At 37.6% G+C, this 21538-nt stretch overlaps 3 protein-coding genes and 1 pseudogene across 3 annotated transcripts; all 4 read left to right on the top strand.

The window, feature by feature from the left end:
* Window positions 1–2459: 2459 nt before the first annotated feature.
* Window positions 2460–3407, top strand: LOC146522657 (uncharacterized). The gene has a single exon (XM_085136704.1). It carries the CDS (start codon window positions 2519–2521, stop codon window positions 3404–3406), a length of 888 nt encoding a protein of 295 aa, XP_084992830.1. The 5' UTR covers window positions 2460–2518; the 3' UTR covers window position 3407.
* Window positions 3408–5598: 2191 nt separating this feature from the next.
* On the top strand, window positions 5599–8802 carry LOC146522656 (uncharacterized; annotated as a pseudogene).
* Window positions 8803–10745: 1943 nt separating this feature from the next.
* On the top strand, window positions 10746–14031 carry LOC146522655 (uncharacterized). Its single transcript, XM_085155532.1, has one exon. It carries the CDS (start codon window positions 11386–11388, stop codon window positions 12304–12306), a length of 921 nt encoding a protein of 306 aa, XP_085011658.1. The 5' UTR covers window positions 10746–11385; the 3' UTR covers window positions 12307–14031.
* Window positions 14032–18855: 4824 nt separating this feature from the next.
* Window positions 18856–21277, top strand: LOC146522654 (uncharacterized). The gene has a single exon (XM_085155533.1). The coding sequence runs from the start codon at window positions 19360–19362 to the stop codon at window positions 20236–20238; it is 879 nt and encodes a 292-aa protein (XP_085011659.1). The 5' UTR covers window positions 18856–19359; the 3' UTR covers window positions 20239–21277.
* Window positions 21278–21538: the final 261 nt, after the last annotated feature.

Raw genomic sequence — 21538 nt, 5'->3', positions numbered from 1 at the left:
ATTATTGCGCCTCTAAAACAATAGTATGGTTTGATCTGTTCAGTTAAATAATATAGGTTTAACCTGGTTATTTCCGTTCAGTTCAGTTCATTTTTATTTCAAACATTTCAAACATGTGCCTTCACAATCATTACAAAATATCATTCCATTATTTGTTTGTTATTTAAATAGTAGTGGATGGTTTTAGATAAGACATTATTCTGCACAGATGTGTAGAATCTACAGATTACCAGCAACATTTTCCAGGTCACTCAATGCAACAGATTTTTCACAAGCTAATTTTAAAAGGTGGTTAAACAACATGGTGTAATAAGTGGATATTGTATTAAAAAATCAGTACACATGAGGCAAAACTAAAGACATGAGCGTTACAGCCTTTGCCATATTTTGGATCACGGTGGCTGGATATTGTTCAATGTGTGTGACCTGTGCCTTTAAGTATCTCTGCAGTTACTTCCTGACTGGAGAACTGGCAGCTGCTGATTGGTTCCATCATCAAGTGCCTGTTTTAAAAACCCTCTCCAGCAATTGCCTCCTGGCAGCAACTGACAGCAGCAGCAGACCCATCCTTGGCCTCCTAACCATCTATGAAAAATTTATTTATTCAATTAGGGAGTTAGGGGTAGCACTTGTCTTTTGTTTGGTTTTTGTTTCACACAGTCTAAGGAGCTTGCAAAGAAAAGCGTCTGGACTTCTTTAAGTCCAGATGCTTTTCTGGACTTCCAGGAACTTAAAGAAATCCAGACACTTTTCTTTCCAGGCTCCTTAGACTATGATGACCTGGACTGAGAACCTTCACAGACATGTTTCACACAGAGTTTAGGTAGCACCTCCCTTTCTACAATAGCTTGTTTGGTTTGTTATTTTGGCCTTTGTTCACCCCGGAGTTAAAGCTTTCAGATTTTGGTAGCACCAAAACTACCTTAACCTGTAAACCCTTATGTTGTGCTCCTGTAGCTCTAGACTGGAAAGTAACAATGAGCAGAGAAAGATTCTTCTGCTAAAAATTATCTTTAGTGTGAATTTCTAAATGCTTTTTGATATCAATGTTCTGCTTCACTCAACAATTGTGATAAATGTTTAAGTTATGTGGTATTGTATTTAGCCATGACTAAACACCCTGCATTAACTTCTCTTACCTCTCTGATGAACTATATCCCTTGAAAATTTATGCTGATATGTTTGTGTTTAGAAAGAACACCTCCACTCTTCTCTGATAGAAAGAAAGAACAGGCTATTTTTTTAATTAAGAAAATCAGGTCACTCACACATTAGTTGTTTAGACTGAAGTCATTCAAAATATTGTAGACATGACAGATACAACGAGATGCCTTTTCATGGTTTGTGTTAAGGTGTGAGATAAGACAAGCTGATTTTAATGCTGATTTACGTTCATGAAATGATTTGTTTCAGTTGTGAAATCAAAGTTGTGCAATAACATATCAAACATAAATAAAACAGTGCTTTCAAAAACAGTGTTGTAATCTCTTATAATTATAATAATGTCTGAGCCAATGGAGAAAAATGCTGATGCTCTGGTCACCCTGGAAGTGGAGAGCACAATGAGAACATTTTCCTACAGAAATGAACCATGAGAAAAATATACAGAGAGGGGAAATTAGGCTCTACACAGGCCATTTGTCATCACATTCTCTGAACCCTGTGAAAACAAACCCCATCTATGTCACCACGAGCTGATTTGGATTTTGTAAAGAATGAAGCAAAGTTGGAGGACTCTGGTTAGTGAGCACCACCACACTGATGGAAGTTTCTCCAAAATAAAAATTGAACTACCAAGAATGACATTGCTGGGAGGAGTAGCTTGTAGTAGTATTAGAAGTAATAATTTCAATAATATATCTTGGGTTCTTGGGTCATACTTTACTTACTGCATGTAAGAGGAGTGAGCAATGTAAACATTTACCTTAAAAAAAATCATTAAAAAGTGTTCAAAACATCACAGCTTGCTTTGAAACATGCAAAACCTCCTTCCTCCTCCCTCCTTTCACCTGTGACATGAACACTCAATAAGGCTTTAAAGTGCTGTACGTATGAATCACATATCAGTTTACCACACACTCTAACACCATAGAAGGAACATAGGAAATAAATACTACTGAAAAGGTGGGTGTCCTTTAACACTGTCACACTGCTTTCTCTTTGTATTTATGTAGGTATTGCTCAAATGTCAGATATTTATTTTTTGTCCAAATTGCAAAATTCAGGATCCCATCAATGAAAGACAAATACAAGATGTTTTAATTGCTACAGATTCTTTTCTTTGAACTAACTGAATACTTAACTTAGCAACTGAGAAAATCACGTTTTCTTTATAATAACAGGTATTTGCAAGGATAACTTCAAGTTTATGTTAGCAACATATGAAGACATACTCTACTGAAAACATCAGTAAATCATTTTTGCTTCTACTTTACTAAAAGAAAAAATGCATTTTTCAGGACAAATACACGTACAGCTGATGTAATATTAACACTTTATTCATCTGATTATCTTCTAGATGTCAGTAAACTCTTCCTCTTCCAGTGACTCCACTCTTCACCCAAACCTTTCCTCCATTAACACCCACATTCCAGTTGACCTTGAATGCCTCATGTCAGAACCAGGCTCTCTCATCTTCACCACATTCAGCATCACAAATTTGTTCCTCCTCCTCCCTCTCTGCATCTTCATCCTCTACCATGGCTTCCAAGAATGGCGTAAGAAGTGCTCCCCCTCTAAGATAAGCCACTCTGACAGCTTCACCTACCACCTGGTCATCATGGAGCTGGTCGGCATCTCAGGGAATATCTTCAGCTGCTGTGGTATCTACAAGAAAAATTTGAACATGTTAAAAGTAGGGGACACTCTTTTTACTTTGACAGAGTACGGAGAGAATTACTTTCAAACTCTGACCTGCGTGGAGCACTATCTGGCTGTTGTTCACCCCTTAACTTATGTGAGCCTGAAAAACCAAAGAGGGATCAGAATCCGAAACATAAGCATTGGCTGTATTTGGCTGTTTTGCTTTATAGGTATAGGCTGGGTGACGAATAATAATGCTTTTCTCTTTTTGGATTTTTGCCATTTGATACTATTGCTGATGGTTGTCTCATTCTGCAGCCTTTCTGTTCTTTGTGGTTTGATTCATTCAGGCCCAAGAAAACATGGTGGAGGCTTTGACCAGTCAAAGCAGAAGGTGTTTTACACCATTGTAGTCATACTGGGGCTGCTGGTATTAAGGTTTTCTTGGGGTCTGGTTTGGGCTGTACAGTGCATTTCAAGAGAAAATGTTAATTGTGTTACAATTGGAAGTCAAGTCTGGTTTAATCTGCCGAGCAGTCTGGTGTTACCACTGCTATTTCTACACAGAAATGGTAAATGTGTGAGCTGTATAAGCAAGAATTAGTAAAAATGGGTCTAAATTTGAATAAAAAAATATATATATCATGAGTCTTGTGTGTGTGTTTCAGAGTCACTTGCCACAAGTGTCTTACGTACCACTTATATAAGTTTTGATTTTTTTATGCTTCATTTCCTGAATGTCACCAGACAGATGCAAAAACAGGACATTTTTAAAAGTAAGACATAACTTAGATCTTGGCATTAAGAGTGACATATGAAGTGAATTTATGCTCGGACGAAGGGGCCTTTTTATATCAATGTGGACTTAATGTCTTAATCTATCTGCTAAGCTGCTGCAGCAATTTTATGTGTGTGCATGAATACATATTGTAATGCGTTAGGAGTATTTATTTTTGGCCCATTGAGTCTCTATAATAATTATGGTAATACAAAACTCCAATTTTTACCTTATACCGAGAAAGAAAAAAGTAAAGAAAGAAAGGAAGAAGACCAAATCTGAAGTCTTACTATTGTTTCTTGAAATATTTTTTTCTCTTTACTGTTATTTACCTTTAGGAGTTGTGTGAAAATATGATATTTCTCTATCACTGTATGCCCTTCTAATATATAATAATTTAAATTATTTCTTCAATTATTATCAGTTGCTATGTAAAGCACAGGTTTCATGTATTAAACAATAATAAACTAATAAAAACATGAAATACTTTAAATCTATTCTTTTAATTCTGAGCCTGCATATACATAAGAAAATCCATCCATCATTTGCTTCTGCGTATCCTTTTCAGGGTCGCGGGGGGCGCTGGAGCCTGTCCCAGATGTCTCAGGGAGAGAGGCAGGGTACACCCTGGACAGGTCATGTCTTTGGCCTGTGGGAAGAAGCTGAAATACTCAGAGAGAACCCATGCAAACACGGGGAGAACATGCAAACTCCACACAGAAAGACCCTGGCCTGAGAAAAGAAAAGAAAAAGGAAAGAAAATAAATAGAAAAGCAAATTCAGACGATCTTATAATTATAATAAGCTATAAAATGTAGCTTAACTTAATTTACCTACACAAACATAAAACTATCAACTATCAACAAGTATCCAACAGACCGTGCCAGAAGACAAAGATTTCTGATAACATTCGAAGCGAGTGTATCTTTTCTAGATTGTAATGTTCTCCCTCAGTACCTGATGTGATGCTGTTCACCCTGTGCTGTGCACTTTCCTACTATGTTAGTTTCAGGTGACATCAAGGACAATGTGCTACAAAGCACGTTCTGATTACCTAACATCAGGTATCCGGACAGAATACCACACAATAAGAATTATCAAGTCAATAAGTCAACACAGGTTTTCACAATTTAGCTTCAAGCACATTAACATGAGAGAAGTGCATTTGGCAAGTGTACTGGCAGACTGATTTTACAAAGGAATATAAAATGTAACAGGCTGGACTGGTAGTCTGCCATACTGGGAATTTGCGTGGTGGACTGATGCACTGGGTCAATATTGTGTGTTTTTTTCTCTCGCTGAAAATGCTACATCCAGATGAACAGAATAACATTTTTGGAACTTATTTTTTTGTTTTTGATATAATTATACAAGCTATCAGTTGGTTTGAAGGGCCGCTGTTAGCAGCTACATTGTCAGCAGTAGAACCAGCAACAGCTAGTAACAAGCTCTCACAGTCAGACAAAGTTGCTGATGCTAGCATAAGCCATGAGGTAGTGTAGGAGAAGTAAGTAAGTATTATTATTATTAAGCGCTTTTCACAGACAGGCAGTCACAAAGTGCTGTACACAAAGATTGAAAAAGAAAACAGTACAATTAATAGACATTATACACAATGTAAAAGGTTAAATGTAAGTTAAATAATGTGAAGAATATAAAATACGTAGATCAAAAAAAGGCTTGTTTGAACAGAAAAGTTTTTAGCTGCTTTTTAAAAGAATCCACAGAGTCAACCATATGTAATTGTGGTGGTAAACTGGTCCACAGCCTTGGTGCAACAGACTGAAAATCTCTGTCCCCTTTTGTCTTCAGTCGTGCACGGAGAACAACCAACAGACTCTGAGTCTGTGAGTGGAGACGACAAGCAGCAGTGTATTTTATAAGAAGCTTGGATAAATAATCTGGGACTTGGCCATTTAGTGCTCTGTATGTTAAAACAAGAATTATAAAGTGAATTCTAAACTCTATTGGGAGCCAATGTAAAGAATTTAAGATGGGAGTAATGTGAGCATGCTTGCTATAATGAGTTAGTATACTGGCTGCTGCGTTTTGTAGTGCCTGGAGGCGAGAGAGAGATGATTTATCCAAACTAGTAAACAGGGAATTACAGTAATCTAAATGTGATGACACAAATACATGAATGAGTTTTTCCAGTTCAGCTGAGAAAACCATATATCACAGTTTAGAGATGTTTCTTAAGTGAAAGAAACAGGAACGAGACAAAGATTTTGCATGACAGTCAAGGCCCAGAGAAGAGTCAAATATTACTCCAAGATTTTGAATATTTGACTTGACAGAAGGACAGAAAGAGGCAAGAACTTAACTAAATTTAGAATGTAGCTCAGGAGGAGCTATGATCATGGTCTTGGTATTGTTCGTGTTTAGAATGAAGTAGTTGCTTGAAAGCCAATCAGACACCTGAGTTAAACACTGGACTAGGGTGGACAGCCTATCCAGCTGATGAGGACATATGCAGCTGAATGTCATCAGCATAAAAATGATAAGACAGGTCGCTAAAAGATTGAATAATACCAGCTAAAGGAAGCATATAAAAAGAAAATAATAATGGACCTAAAACTTAACCCCGTTCATGAGCGACTACTAATAGCTAAGCATAGCATTTATCTGTCATATGCTGCACTCCGGTGAAACTAAGGTTTCCTAACCCAAAACAACTGGGCCAGCCTGACTGAAAAGAAAACCGTGCCATTATCAATAGTCAAACAAATTAAAGGTTCTGAGCTTTAGTTTCCCTGGAAAATATGAGAGTAATAAGAAATTTTCCTATAGAAATTAACTGTGAAGAAAAACATTCATAACATATGCACTTGTTGTGCAACATGCAAAAACTCCCACAGCGCTCCTTAAACCTGCTACACAAACACATGAACTAATCTATAAAAGTGATGTATATTTCAGCCTGATATCAGTTTACTACAGTCTTAAACACAGCAAGAGAAGGTTGGACTGCTGGCAAGGTGAGTGTCCTCTAAAACCGGTCTCAAAATTTCATTTACCAATATTTGAGGATGAAATAACATTTTATTGATGATAATAATATAGAGAATTCAACCAAAAATCTAAAATCGGAACTCATGTTAATTTTTAGAGATTACTCAGTGGAGTTAAAAAAAAATAAAATAAAATGAAGAATTGTAATTGGTGATTAAATAAAATAACTTTTTTAAAATCATATTTTAATAAATAATTGCTGTGGTTAGTCATGCCACGAAGGAAGAGAGTTACAGGAGAGGATGTTGAAGTATTTCAAACATTTACGCCATGTGATGTGCATTAATTATAAAAATAAAACTATAATTTACATTTAAAGTCATCTTATCGATCATTACAAAAAAAATAACACTGTTGGGAAATAAAACACACTTTTTAAAAGTTTTGTTTTGTTTTGTTTTTTTAAAAACTGAGGTCAGATTTAATATTTTCAAATGCACATTTATGAAAGGGACATGGAAGATATCCTCATAACAGGGTGGAGTTAGCCACATATAGGTATGTGTTTGTATGTGTATTTAAGGGAAACCATTTCTTGAAATATCTGATAAAGTCTGATTGTTGTAGTTCTAAGTTCTTTCTAGGTCTTGTAATTCAAACACAGTATGTGCTTTCACTTTCTTATTGTGGGTGTTCTGCAGTGCTCACAAACACTGTTATGACTGATGTTTGCAATTTGAATATATTTGTTGGAGGAAATCCTCTGGCCTTCTTATAGAGTGTTATTTTCTAGGGTGACACTGTTTTACCTGTCAGTATTACATCTTTCAGTTAACACTTCTGCTGTACCTGCAGTCTTTTGTCACGGTCCTGGGGCCTGACAATAATTCATTGTAATTTCCACATTTAGTTAATCCACCCTCTCTTTTCTTCCAGAGGCTTCCCCCTTCATCCAAATCTTTCTTCTATTCGATTCCACCTTCCTTTAGGCATGGATTGTCTCCTCTTCAGTCCAAGCTCTGTAATCTTCTTCACATTCAACCTCATCACTATTTTTTTCCTCCTTCCAATCTGCATCTTCATCCTCTACCGTAGTCTCCAAGAATGATGGAAAAAGCACTCCACCTCCTCAACAGCACCAATGAGGCACTCTGACTGCTTCACTTACCACACTGTCACTGTAGATCTGATTGGTAGCTTTGGGTGTATCATCTGCTCTTTTGGTATCTACATAGATAATTTAATAGTAATTTTAGTTGGGGGGACTTTTTATTCTTTCATCTGGTCTGGAGAGACTGTCTTCCATGTTCTGACATGTGTGGAGCGCTACCAGGCAGTTGTTCATCCCACCACCTACCTCAGCCTAAGAAAAGAACGAGGAATAAGAATCAGAAATTTCAGCATTGGATGTGTCTGGCTCTTTTGCTTTGCAGGGGTGGCTGCAGTGATGGACGACATCGTCTTTAACATTGTAAATTTTTGCCTCTTGATATTATCTATAATAATCTCCTCTTTCTGCAGCCTTTCTGTTATCTTTGTTTTGATTCGTCCAGGCCCAGGAAAACATGGTGGGAGCAGGGAAAGGGTTGTCCAATCAAAGAAAAAGGCATTCTATACCATTGTGGCCATATTGGGTGTACTGGTGTTGAGGTTGGCCTGGTGAGAGGTGTTCTGTATATTTTAAAAAAATACGGATTGTGAGCTAATTACACGTGTTGTCTGGATTAACTTACCCTGCAGTCTGGTGTTACCGCTGCTATTTCTACACAGAACAGGGGAATTTATGTGCTGTCAGAAAAGAAAATGTATTTTAGTTAAGTCTAGATTGGCTTAGATCAGGGTTTTCAAACTCATCTTACATTACGGCCCAATTAGAGCCAACTTTGATCTTATGTGGGCCAGACAGGTGAAACTTTTTTTATTTCAAACCATTTTCTGTCAGTGTGTAAAGCAAATTAAAAACATATTTAATCTCTGAGATACCTTAATATAAGAGAAAGAATCTCCAAAAGTTGATTCTGTTCATCTGGACGTAGCGTTTTGTGGGAGAAACGTTACGTCACTCATCCAAGTGACTTCTTCAGTCTCAGCTGACTGCAGTTTTCCCCAATTTTATAAACTGTACATTTGCATAATGACTGATACCAGCCCACTGAAGGAACAATGGGCTGGGAGGTCAGTTCCTTAAGTTCCTTAAGAGAAAGAATCATAACTTCAACAGCATAAATTCAATTGTAGTAGTAAAGGTGATTTGTAAAATAACACAAATGTATAATTTAATTAATTTGGTTTATAGTTAATGACCAATGGGGGGGGGGGGGGGGGGGGGGTAGTAGAAAAAGCTGTAAAACTTAAAAATACAGTTAAAAATTTTAGGTCCACCTTCACATATTCCAAAGTCATCCAGTGGACCGGATTAGTCTTCACCAGGCCGATTCTGTCTCCCTGGCCCAATTTCAAATTACTCTAGGTGCACTTAGATAGACCTACTGACCACCAAATGAGCTGCATAATTTGACTTTGTCCTAGATTTAGACTCTCCTGTGTCCCGTTTTCCCCAAAAAATATAGCAAGCTGGCCAAGTTGCCATTGCAGTTTTCCACATTATTCGGTTGCTTGGAACAATACTTTTGTCCATAAACTGTAATATACTCTAGGTCCACTTTCTTGGACTTGCTGCTGTCTGAAATGGGCTGTGAGCTAAATATTCTATCTGAGTATCTATGAAGAGGTTTATGTTGCTGCACTGAAAAACCCCTTGTGTGTGAATGTGTGTGTGAATGTGTGTGTGTGTGAATGGGTGGATGATTGAATTTAGTGTAAAGCACTTTGGGCTCCTTAGGGACTAAGTAAAGCGCTATACAAATACAGGCCATTTACCATTTGTGATTGATTTGGTCTTTAGCAGATTGTCACAACTGAAAATAGTTTACATGGAAGATACTGAAGATACTAGATCTTCAGTATCTAACTGATGTTTTGAAGTTGTAAGGCTCAACTTTGAAGCCTACATTCTCCATTCCCAGATTGTGTTGCACTTCGTCAAGTCTCTCTACCACTCACTAAGTATTTGGCATTGTTTACAGACAAGTCAGCATCATATATACATGTTACAGGCAGTCAAGCATCTGCTTAGTGACCACTGCAATCACAAGGGAACTTTTGGTGCAGGTTTTTGGTTCTTTATGACTGATTTTAACTAGCAACTGCCAAAAACCTTCTGCAACCAGTTTGTCGAGGAATGCAGATTTGCCCTTACCAACCTTCTTTCCAAGCTCCTTAGACCTTACCAACCAGTTACTAAATTCTAACCAAAATGTGCAGTATGTAGAGAACCACTTCATGTGTTTTTACACCAAGCTCACTAAAGATGCAAAGCAGATCCAGGGCTACTGTCACTGACTGCATGTTTGTAGAGTTGGAGATCATTCACAGGACGTTACAAATGGAATTATTACATAATTCATCAAAGGGATGCTTTTGTGGTGCACAGACAAGCATGTAAATATGGGAATTTTTTTTTTCCAAACCCAGTCTGAACTTTAGCCACAAAGAGAATCACATTCTGATGTACACACTGGCAGACTTATTCAAAGTAGACAGTTAAAATATATATATATAAAAAAAACGGGCTCTGTAACATTCTTGAAAACAAAATGCATTAAAAAAATTCTAATTGGGGTGTGGTTGATTTTTTTAAAATAACCAAGTGGTATAACTCTATTTATTTACACTGTGTGATTTTTATTAATATGTTTATTTTTACTTCATTATGTTTTATGCATAATCATCTGTTTTGATTTCATATTTGTGAATGCTGGGGGACATTTGAATATAAAAATTCTCTTGCTGAGGAGACAGGATGACACTTGCATTATCTGTCACCCCTAATTTGTTGATGATTTGTTTTGCAAATATTGGGTCAAAGATTAAAGTTATTGAAGATTAAAGTTTGATCTGCTTACACCACAAGATAAAAAATTTTTACTAGTTCATCAAATTTATTAATTTACAATAAGGTTGATATAAATGTCCGAACCACATTCATTGAAATCTATCAAAAACCAAGAGACAGAGTGACGGAGTGAATAATATCTAAAATCTGACTTATTTGTAGACAACCAAATTTACCAAATCTGTACGTATAAGATAGTTATGACTTATTTTTGTAATCTAACTGCTTCACTGAATTAGAATTAGACAACTATAAAATATGCTAATGTTTTATATTAGTCAAATATTTTATATTTGTATGCAATTTGTGCATTTTGTTATATATTTGGCATTTCAGTCTGACGCAGTTTTCAAAGTGAAGTTCTGCTTATCAGATCATTAGCATTATTGACATAAACATTATTTGACTTCTATGGTCTCGTCCTCAGTTTGGACACTGAGTTACAGAAATTGACCGTGAACAACGATTTGTTTTGCATCATGCAAAAACCCCACAGCCCTCCTTCCACCTCTTACACAAATACAATATTTTCCTCATGATCTAGATTTAGATCATTCTCAGCAGTCTCTGATTCTTAGCACAACATACAGAAGATCTAATATAAACACCATTGACAAGGTGGGTTTCATTTAAAGCTTTCAGGTGTTTTAAATATTTTATTGTTTGATGATCTAAAATAACTTTCTTATTGATGTTTTTATTGATTAATTAGTATTAGTGCAAACGTTTTCATATGGTATAATACCAATGTCAACATTTCAAAAGAGGATGTTTCCAAATGTCCTGCCAAATATCAACTAATCAATCAAATGTTCAATCAATCAATTTTTAAGAAGACACAAAATTTCCTGTATTTTTTCATCACTGTTTTTCAAAATGTCATGTTCCTCTTTCAGATATGACCATTCAAACATCTTCTGACACTCTTCTTCATCCCAATGCTTCCTCGGTCATCTCACAATTTCCTTTAGACTTGTACTGCCTCATGTCCAGACCGAGCTCCTTCATCTTCACCACGTTCTACATCACAAACATCTTCCTCCTCATCCCTCTCTCCAGCAAAATCCTCTACCATGGTTTCCAAGAACGCCAAAAAAATCATTCCACTTCCTCCGGAGCAATGATGAGTCACACAGACAGCGTTACCTACCACATGGTCATCATGGAGCTGAGTTGTCTCTCTGGGGGTATCTTCTGTTGCTGGGGTATATTCAAGCACAACTTAACAATATTGTTTGTTGGAAGGCTTCATTATTCTTTCACTGCGTATGGTGAAATCTTATTTCACAACCTGACCTGTATGGAGCGCTATCTGGCTGTCATTCATCCCATTACCTACCGGAAACTGAGAAGTGAGAGAGGGACCAGGATCAGGAATGTCAGCATTGGCTGTGTCTGGCTGTTGTCCTTTTTCGGAATGGGTTTGGGGATGATGAAAGATGTAATGCTAGCAGTGGATTTTTGCCTCTTGGTATCATCTTTGACAGCTGTCTCTTTCTTTAGCCTTTCTGTTCTTTTTGTTTTAATCCATCCAGGCCCGGGGGAACAGGGTGTGGGCAGGAAGAGGGTTGACCAGTCAAAGCACAAGGCAATTTACACCATTGTGGCCATACTGGGAGCATTGGTGTTGAGGTTAGCAAGTGGTCTGGTCTGGACTGTTCTCCTTGAGGCAAATGAAAGTAATCATTGTGTAATAAAGGGATGTGTTTTCTGGTTTAATCTGCCCTGCAGTCTGGTGTTACCTCTGCTCTTTCTACATAAGGCAGGAAAATTAGTTGTAGTTTGTAATAAAAAAATATCCAGTGAGGTTGAAAGATAAATAAAGTAACTACAGATATAAGAAGATAAAGATCAAGCAACCCGCTTTATCAAAACAGCTCACCATGTCCATTTTACGCTTTGCCAAAACATGAAATAAACACACATACAGACATTGCAGTAAGCTGCAGTAACAACAGATGAGGTATGGCCATATCACAGTAGGCCGCCGTGTCTATAACACATTTCTGATGTGATACTGGGTTGGAGCCGTATAATGACTGAACACTGAATGCTGGTAAATCACTGTGGTGATCGTAAGTGCATATTTATTTAAATTTTATTTGATTTTTTATGAGTTAAAGAAGCCCACTTAAGGTCAAAGTTTCTTCTGTTTTGATCTTACTTATTGTTTATAGACTTGTCTGTATCTTTAAATGCTGGAACTTTAATGTTTAAATGTTACCAATTTCTTGTCAGGATTTTTTAGTCAGTTGTTTGAGTTAAATAGATCAAGTTAAATAGATGTCTCTAAATTAATGAAAATGCTTTATTATTTTTCCTCTGTATCTGTCTGGTTACAAATCATGTAATGTTCATGTACTTGCTATATTATCTTATTTCTGAAATAACAGATAATGGGATTTTTGGTGTCAGAGAGAGAGAGAGAGAGATACCAGGTGACTCTTTATTGACTCTTTTTTTCTATCTGAAAGAGTGACACCATCTCTTATTAATGATACGGTACAGTGTGCATTGTTTGGCCACTTTTCTTGGTGAGGACCAAAACTGCCACAAACAAAAGTTATTATATAAATAAAACATAACAATTTCTTCATATGTCACAATTTGTATATTTTACCTCTATTTTCGATGCATTTAAATACAATTTTGTCATTTACTCTCTTTTTTTGCATGTATTGTTTAATTATTCCATTATTTCAAATACAGACGCAGCATCAGTGAAACAAATGCATTTTGAAATTTCCAGGCCACTGCAATCAATTTATGTTACGTGTCTGCAGGCTGCATGTTTTCTTTCCCCCTCCTTTTGTTTGCCGTTCCCTTAGGTCGCAGATTGCAGGCTGATGTCAATCTGGGGCCGTCCAACTAATTACAGGAAGGAGACCCTGATTGGACAATCCAGGAGTGCACACCTTGATAAGGAGACTCACCGGTGGCTGGGCGTGGCTTTCTTCCCGCCTTTGAATTGTTTGGTACATGTGTGAAGTTTCTCTGCTGTCCTTCTTTTGTTTGATGATTGTGGTGGGAGTAAAGAGGACTAGGTAAGTTTGGGGACCCCATACACTTACTCTCGTAGAGTCTTTTTGTTAGAAACACTAGGTAAATAGGTTGGTGCCACCCATGTAATTTTGAGCTTGTTTTGAGTTGAGGTTTAGGGTCTTTCCCTCTTGTTTGTTGCTTTTCTAGCATAATAGCTCAGCTAAGTTTTGGTTTTGTCTTTTTGGTGTTTTCTTTGGCACAACCTAACTGTCCCTTTCTCCCCCACATTTGTTGTTTGAATCTGGGTTATTTATTTTGTGAGAGCGCTGCCATTAAACTTTTTTTCATAAAACCTGTACCGAGTTTCTGGAATTGTTGTGTTCTCCCCTCCTGCCCTCAAGGAGACGTAACCCAAGTGGCGACTCGTCCGGGATCTATTTTCCAGAGCTATAGACAACGCTGGTGCTTGGTACAATGTTACTGCCTTGTATTTAAGTATGGATTTCGACTTAGACGGTTTCATTCATTTCTCCCCCCAAAAAAGTCCAGGTGGAGCCTAAGATGCCTCCTACTCTACCTCGTTTCGATCCTCTGTCCCCAGACTTCAGTGGGTCAAACGGACATGCTAGACTTAAGGTGTATCTAGCTCGACCTCAAACTTCGGATACGTCAGCTAGAAATTGAAGCTGAGAAGGAGGTAAAGTTAAACAACTAGAAGTGGAAGCTATGAGACTTACACAAGGCCTGTCTTCTCCCAGCTCACCGGTTACTTCAGATCCTTTGCATTCATCTGGCAGCACCTGTAGGTTTGATGTGCGCAAAAATATTGCTTTGGTGCCAACATTTAGAGAGACCGAAGTTGATTCCTACTTTAATGCTTTTGAAAGGATTGCAACAGCATTGGAATGGCCAAAAGAAATGTGGGCTGTGCTACTGCAATGCAAGCTAGTGGGCAAAGCACAGGAGGTTGTCATCTCTCTCTATCGAAAACCGCATGAAATACGATGTACTGAAAGAGTCCATCCTTCGTGCTTATGAGCTTGTACCTGAGGCCTACCGACAAAAGTTCAGGAATCACAAGAAGTCTAATGGTCACACATATGTAGAGTTTGCACGTGAGAAGGCAGTTCTTTTTGACAAGTGGTGCACAGCAAGTGAAGTGAAGAAAGAGTTTGAAGCGCTTCGTCAGTTAGTCCTGTTGGAAGATTTTAAGAATCTATTACCAGAGAAGCTTGTAATGTTTTTAAATGAGCAAAAGGTTGCCTCACTGTCAAAAGCAGCCGTTTTGGCTGATGAGTTCACTTTGACTCACAAAAATGTGTTTGCATCACCTCCTCGTTCAGATAAAGTGTTGATCACACGCTCACCGAAGCCTGATCATGGTCAGCCTGAAGCCAGAGCTAAGCAACCATTTCTCTCTCGTGAGGTACGTGAATGCTTCTATTGCCACAAAAAAGGTCATGTCATTGCTAATTGCCTTGCACTAAAAAATAAGACTACACCACCACAACCCAAGGGCGTGGGTTTGTTTAAAAACATGTTGCCTCCCAGAGACCAAACATCTCAGAGTGAAATAGACCCTTGTTTAAATCTTTTATCACACAGGGTTGTGTTTCTTTAACAGGTGATACTGTTGATGACCAGTCTGTAACAATGCTGAGAGACACGGGTGGTTCGCAGTCCATCATTCGAGAGGGTATTTTGCCTTTGTCTGTTGAGTCATCCTGTCGGTCAAGTGTTGTGGTCCAGGGTATCGGAATGACTTTTGTGTCTGCACCTTTGCACAATGTTCATATCACTTCCTCTGTGTTCAGTGGAGTTGGTAAGGTCGCTGTCCTCCCCTCGCTGCCCGGCACAATTTACAATTGCAAATGTAGGCTGAAGTGATAGACAATGTTTTGATCACATAAGTGGAAGTTATTGTTTTACAGCAACAGGATAATGACAAAAAATGCACATCCTACAAAGGTAAACAACAAAGTTAAATTTAAAGTGTGACAGGACTCAAGGTAGGCAAATTTACCTATACAACAGTGATCAAAAGTAAATTACAGATAAGTAGTGAAAATTGCATTACTAAATATGTAGACTATAAATAATAGGGAAAAAAAAGCTACAAGCAGGTATAATACATGCTATAGCTGTGACTGTTTTTATACAGTTTTATAGAGAGCAGTAGGACTAGTTACCTGAAGTGGAGTGTTAGGGCAGCGAGGTTGAATCACTCTGAAAAAGAAGGAATTCTGGGTTGCCCATGATGGGGAGCAATTCGTTCAGAAACCTCCTGCCCTTCACTGACTCACTCACTGAAGTCCAATTATGCTTCCAAATTGTCTTAACCATGCAGAAAAAGAAAAAAATACAATCAAGATCAAGAAAATATGATTCATTAATAAACATCTTAATGTACTTCTAACAGCTATCTTAGTAAAAGTCCAAAAACTCCTGCCAGAAACACAACACAGGAAAAAAAAACCACAGGGTTTTCAAAGAAATCAATAAGAAATCAATAATGTCAAGGCCCATCCACGAGCATAGCAACTCTCGGCTAAATTGCCTTATTTTATTATAATACAAACCAGTCACGGTTTACATAATTCTTGTTTGTATACTGTGATGCCCTAGTAAAATATTTGATGGATTACTGATTTAAATTTATGATCTGTCACGTTTTGTTTGCCATGCCATGCAGAACTCTAATTTGTATCATAGATTGGAAACATTTTTTAAAAAGGTTGTGATGACTGATGCATTATTTTGTGGTGCTTTCTGAAAAAATGAGATGTTTTCGGTTGGAAAAAAATTACACCATTGAACAGTTTAAATTTGTTTTACAGGCAAAACTTTCATGTTATCCAGATACACACTAATGTTTTAACGCACTGTATATTTCAATGAGGCATCGGTTTATCCCTATATATAGCAGCAGTAAAGTAGACATGGTACAAGGTAGGTGTGTGTGTGTGTGTAGTGCATGTTTGAGGCTTTTTTTATCATTATTTTCTTTTCATTATTATTCTATATTTTAAACCATCAAGACCCTTCTGCAGATATATCTCATGATGCATTTATTTGATTGATGCAATGCCTAACAATAGTAATAATAATAAAAACAGGAAACTCTTCAGCACTGTAGCCAGGCTGACAAAAAGTCAGAGCTCTTTTTAGCCAACCATCCCTTTAACATTAACTAGTACTGACTTCATGAACTTCTTCACAAATAAAAGTTTTATCATTAGAGAAATTACCAATAATCATCCCACAGATGTAATATTATCTACAGCTACTCTTAGTACCATTGATGTTAAGTTAGACTCTTTTTCTCCAATTGATCTTTCTGAGTTAACTTCAATAATTACTTCCTCCAAACCATCAACGTGTCTTTTAGACCCCATTCCTACAAAACGGCTCAAAGAAGTCCTGCCATTAATTAATTCTTCGATCTTAAATATGATCAACCTATCTCTAATAATCGGCTATGTACCACAGGCCTTCAAGGTGGCTGTAGTTAAACCTTTACTCAAAAAGCCATATCTAGACCCAGCAGTCTTAGCTAATTTTAGGCCAATCTCCAACCTTCCTTTCATATCAAAAATCCTTGAAAGAGTAGTTGTCAAACAGCTAACAGATCATCTGCAGAGGAATGGTTTATTTGAAGAGTTTCAGTCAGGTTTCAGAGCTCATCACAGCACAGAAACAGCTTTAGTGAAGGTTACAAATGATCTTCTTATGGCCTCTGACAGTGGACTCATCTCTGTGCTTGTCCTGCTAGACCTTAGTGCAGCGTTCGATACTGTTGACCATAATATCCTATTAGAGCGATTAGAACATGCTGTAGGTATTACAGGTACTGTGCTGCAGTGGTTTGTATCATAACTATCTAATAGACTCCAATTTGTACATGGAAAAAAAGAGTCCTCTTCACACACTGAGGTTAATTATGGTGTTCCACAGGGTTCAGTGCTAGGACCAATTCTGTTTACATTATACATGCTTCCTTTAGGCAGTATCATTAGAATGCATAGTATAAATTTTCACTGCTATGCAGATGACACCCAGCTCTATCTGTCCATGAAGTCAGGTAACACACACCAATTAGTTAAACTGCAGGAATGTCTTAAAGACATAAAGACCTGGATGGCCGCTAACTTTCTGCTTCTTAATTCAGATCAAACTGAGGTTATTGTACTCGGCCCTGAAAATCTTAGAAATATGGTATCTAACCACATTCTTACTCTGGATGGCATTACCTTGGCCTCCAGTAACGCTGTGAGGAACCTTGGAGTAATTTTTGACCAGGATATGTCCTTCAACGCACATGTTAAACAAATATGTAAGACTGCTTTCTTCCATTTGCGCAACATCTCTAAAGTTAGAAATATCCTGTCTCAGAGTGATGCTGAAAAACTAGTTCATGCATTTATTACTTCCAGGCTGGACTACTGCAATTCATTATTATCAGGATGTCCCAAAAACTCCCTGAAAAGCCTTCAGTTAATCCAAAATGCTGCAGCAAGAGTACTGACAGGGACTAGAAAGAGAGAGCATATTTCTCCTGTTTTGGCTTCCCTTCATTGGCTTCCTGTTAAATCCAGAATTGAATTCAAAATCCTGCTCCTCACATACAAGGTCTTAAATAATCAGGCCCCATCTTATCTTAATGACCTTGTAGTACCATATCACCCTATTAGAGCACTTTGATCTCACGCTGCAGGCCTACTTGTTGTTCCTAGAGTATTTAAAAGTAGAATGGGAGGGAGAGCCTTCAGTTTTCAGGCCCCTCTTCTGTGGAACCAGCTTCCAGTTTGGATTTGGGAGACAGACACTATCTCTACTTTTAAAATTAGGCTTAAAACTTTCCTTTTTGCTAAAGCATATAGTTAGGGCTGGACCAGGTGACCCTGAATCCTCCCTTAGTTATGTTGCAATAGATGTAGGCTGCCGGGAGATTCCATGATGCATTGAGTTTTTCCTTTCCAGTCACCTTTCTCACTCACTATGTATTAATAGACCTCTCTGCATTGTATCATATCTGTTATTAACCTCTGTCTCTCTTCCACAGCATGTCTTTTATCCTGTCTTCCTTCTCTCACCCCAACCGGTCGCAGCAGATGGCCGCCCCTCCCTGAGCCTGGTTCTGCCGGAGGTTTCTTCCTGTTAAAAGGGAGTTTTTCCTTTCCACTGTCGCCAAAGTGCTTGCTCATAGGGGGGCATATGATTGTTGGGTTTTTCTCTGTATCTATGAAGCGCCTTGAGGCGACTTTTGCTGTGATTTGGCGCTATATAAATAAAATTGAATTGAATAATAATAATAATAGGAAAACATTATATAGTTTAGTTTTAGATGTATAACATGGATTTCGTAGGAGTGGTAGTAATTTTTTTTTATCAACTAATATATTTTTAGCAAGGGTGTGTGCCCTGATATATTCCTGGAAAAAAATACAGAGCAATGGAAAAAATTTTCCTATAGAAATGAACCATGACAGAAGATTTACAGAGCTACAATTTCTTTTGTGACATGCAAAACCCCTCCTGACCCATCCTTCCATACATTATTCAAACACGTTCACTGATGTTTTAAAGTGCTTTATATTTTGGCCACGTAGGAGTTTATGACAGTGTCTGAATTACACGCCGTGGAAGTGAGATTCGACTGCCGATGAGGTGAGCCAATATTTTGTTTGTATTGTTTGATGTATGTTAGCTGACCGGTTTAAATGCCATCACTTAAACTAAGCACAACACTGTTCAGTTGCCAGTTTACTGAAAACATTGTGAAGTACCTTTGGTGAAGTAATCACCATTTCAGCATTACTATACAAGAGTTCCTTTTTAAAAAAAATTTAACAAATCCCTGCCATTTTTCTCTGTTTGTGTTTTATTCCAGATGTCATTAAACTTTTCCTCCCATCCAAATCTTTCGTCCGTCAATTCTGATCCCCTTTATAAGTATTGTCTCATTTTAAAGCCAAGCTCCTTCGTTTTTATCACATTCAGCATCACTAAAGTCTTCCTCCTCCTCCCTGCCTGTATCCTCATCCTCTTCTATGGTTTCCAAAAATGGCGGCAAAACCATACTTCATCCTCAGCAACAACGATGAGTCACTATGACTGCTTCACCTACCACATAATCATCATGGAGCTTTTTGGTCTCTTTGGGTGTTTCAACTATTGCATTGGTATTTACAGGGACTATCTCATCATAGTGGAGGTGGGGGGCGCTTTAATGTCTTTCACCTGGTACGGAGAGGTGTTCTTCCACCTCCTGACCTGTTTGGAGCGCTACCTAGCAGTCGTGCACCCCATCACCTACCTGAGCCTGAGAAATAAAAGAGGCATAAGAATTAGAAACATCAGCACCATCTGTGCTTGGCTGTTTTCCTCTGCAGCAATGAGTCTGGTAATATTGGGGAACTCGTTTCTGGATTGGTGCCTCTTGATATTGTCTTTAATCCTAATCTCATTCTTTAGCTTATCTGTTCTCCATGTTTTGATTCATCCAGGCCCAGGAGAACAGGGTGCAAAAAAGGAGAGGGTGGACCAATCAAAACAGAGAGCATTCTATACTATTGTCATCATACTTGTAGTGCTTGCGTTGAGGCTTGCTGGGAATCTGGTTTTGGGTGTTATGAATGAGTCAAAATATAGTAGTAATTGTGTTATAATAACAGTAGTTTTCTGGTTTAGTCTGCCCTCCAGTCTAGTGTTACCTCTTCTATTTTTACACAAAATGGGAAATTACTTTGTGGTGTGTAACAAAACCTAATATAAAAAAGCGAGACTTACAAAACCAAAAGGACCACAGATACAAGACGAAGATATTTTTTAACCTCTATTTAATTAAAAGCTTTGGCTCCACAGTGCCTCAGTATGACTCCGGTTCTTAAGAAACAAATCTAATGTTAGATGCTGAATCCACCTTCTCAAATTGCTGTTGAGGTTTGTCTGTCTGCCCTCTGCTAAGGTTTTGAGTTCATGAGAGTACAGAGACAGAATCAAGCAGTTTAGTCATGCCAAAAAGTTTTCAGGGTGCAGTGCAACTCATTACATAAATTGTACTTATTTCCATAGTGTATAGAGAACAACGTTTGTGCCAACATTTCACAAAAAAGTTAAACAGCTTTTAAATGCTTATGTATATAATGCATTCTCAATCGCTGACCTTGTTTGGTTTTCATCAAATCTGGGAAAAGACGTGGTAAAAGTTTTCATCTGAATAGTATCATCTGCTGGTTTGGTATCAGAGGGTAGATTTAAATATATCACTAGCAGAGGTTTCTTTATTCTTCCATCTGGTGTGATTATATATATGGCTTTCTGTTGCAAAGATGGGTTTGGTGATGACTGAAAACATCCTCATGAAAGTATATTTCTGTTTGTTGAGGTTATCTGTAACAGTCACTTCTTTCTGTAGCCTTTTCAGTTCTCTATGTTTTGATCTAGGAGAGGTAGATGGTTGCTTAGGTGTTGAGATCTGTTTGGAGTTAGGCATCGGGTTATTCAGGGTGTAGGAAGTAAATGTTTGGTGACAGCATGTTTTGTCTGGTTGAATCTGCTCTGCACTCTGGTGTTAACATTGGGGTTTGCACTCAGAACAGGAAAATTGGTTCGCTGAGAGAACAACATCTTCACTCCACTTCTGATTTATTTTGACAGTGTACTGTATATAAAATGATTGATATAATTGTTGTATTTACTGCTAAACTGATTTCATAATCATATTAATCAAACTGTTATCAAAATGTCTTTCGTTTCTCATTAATTATATAGAACAATTAAAATCCCTTGGTAGAACTTGGTTTGACTCTTACTTCACTGCATAGAAAATCCTTTACTAGATTAGCTTTTTCTATTTTCTTTGTAATTATCATATACTATGTGTCATGAATGACACATAAACTTCAGCAACAACAGTAATTCCTTCCTTACCAGTTTGAGAAAGTTTATTTTATGAGATATAATAATGTTTGTGTCCATGAAAAAGTAGAGTGCAAGTCTGACCTTTTCATACCGTAAAGTTATTTTAAATTATTTTTTTTTAAATTAACCATACAAAAAAAAAAATC

The sequence above is a fragment of the Neolamprologus multifasciatus genome, chromosome 3, assembly GCF_963576455.1.
Source record: "Neolamprologus multifasciatus chromosome 3, fNeoMul1.2, whole genome shotgun sequence".
Classification (NCBI taxonomy): domain Eukaryota; kingdom Metazoa; phylum Chordata; class Actinopteri; order Cichliformes; family Cichlidae; genus Neolamprologus; species Neolamprologus multifasciatus.
This window is presented reverse-complemented; position numbering and strand designations above follow the sequence as displayed.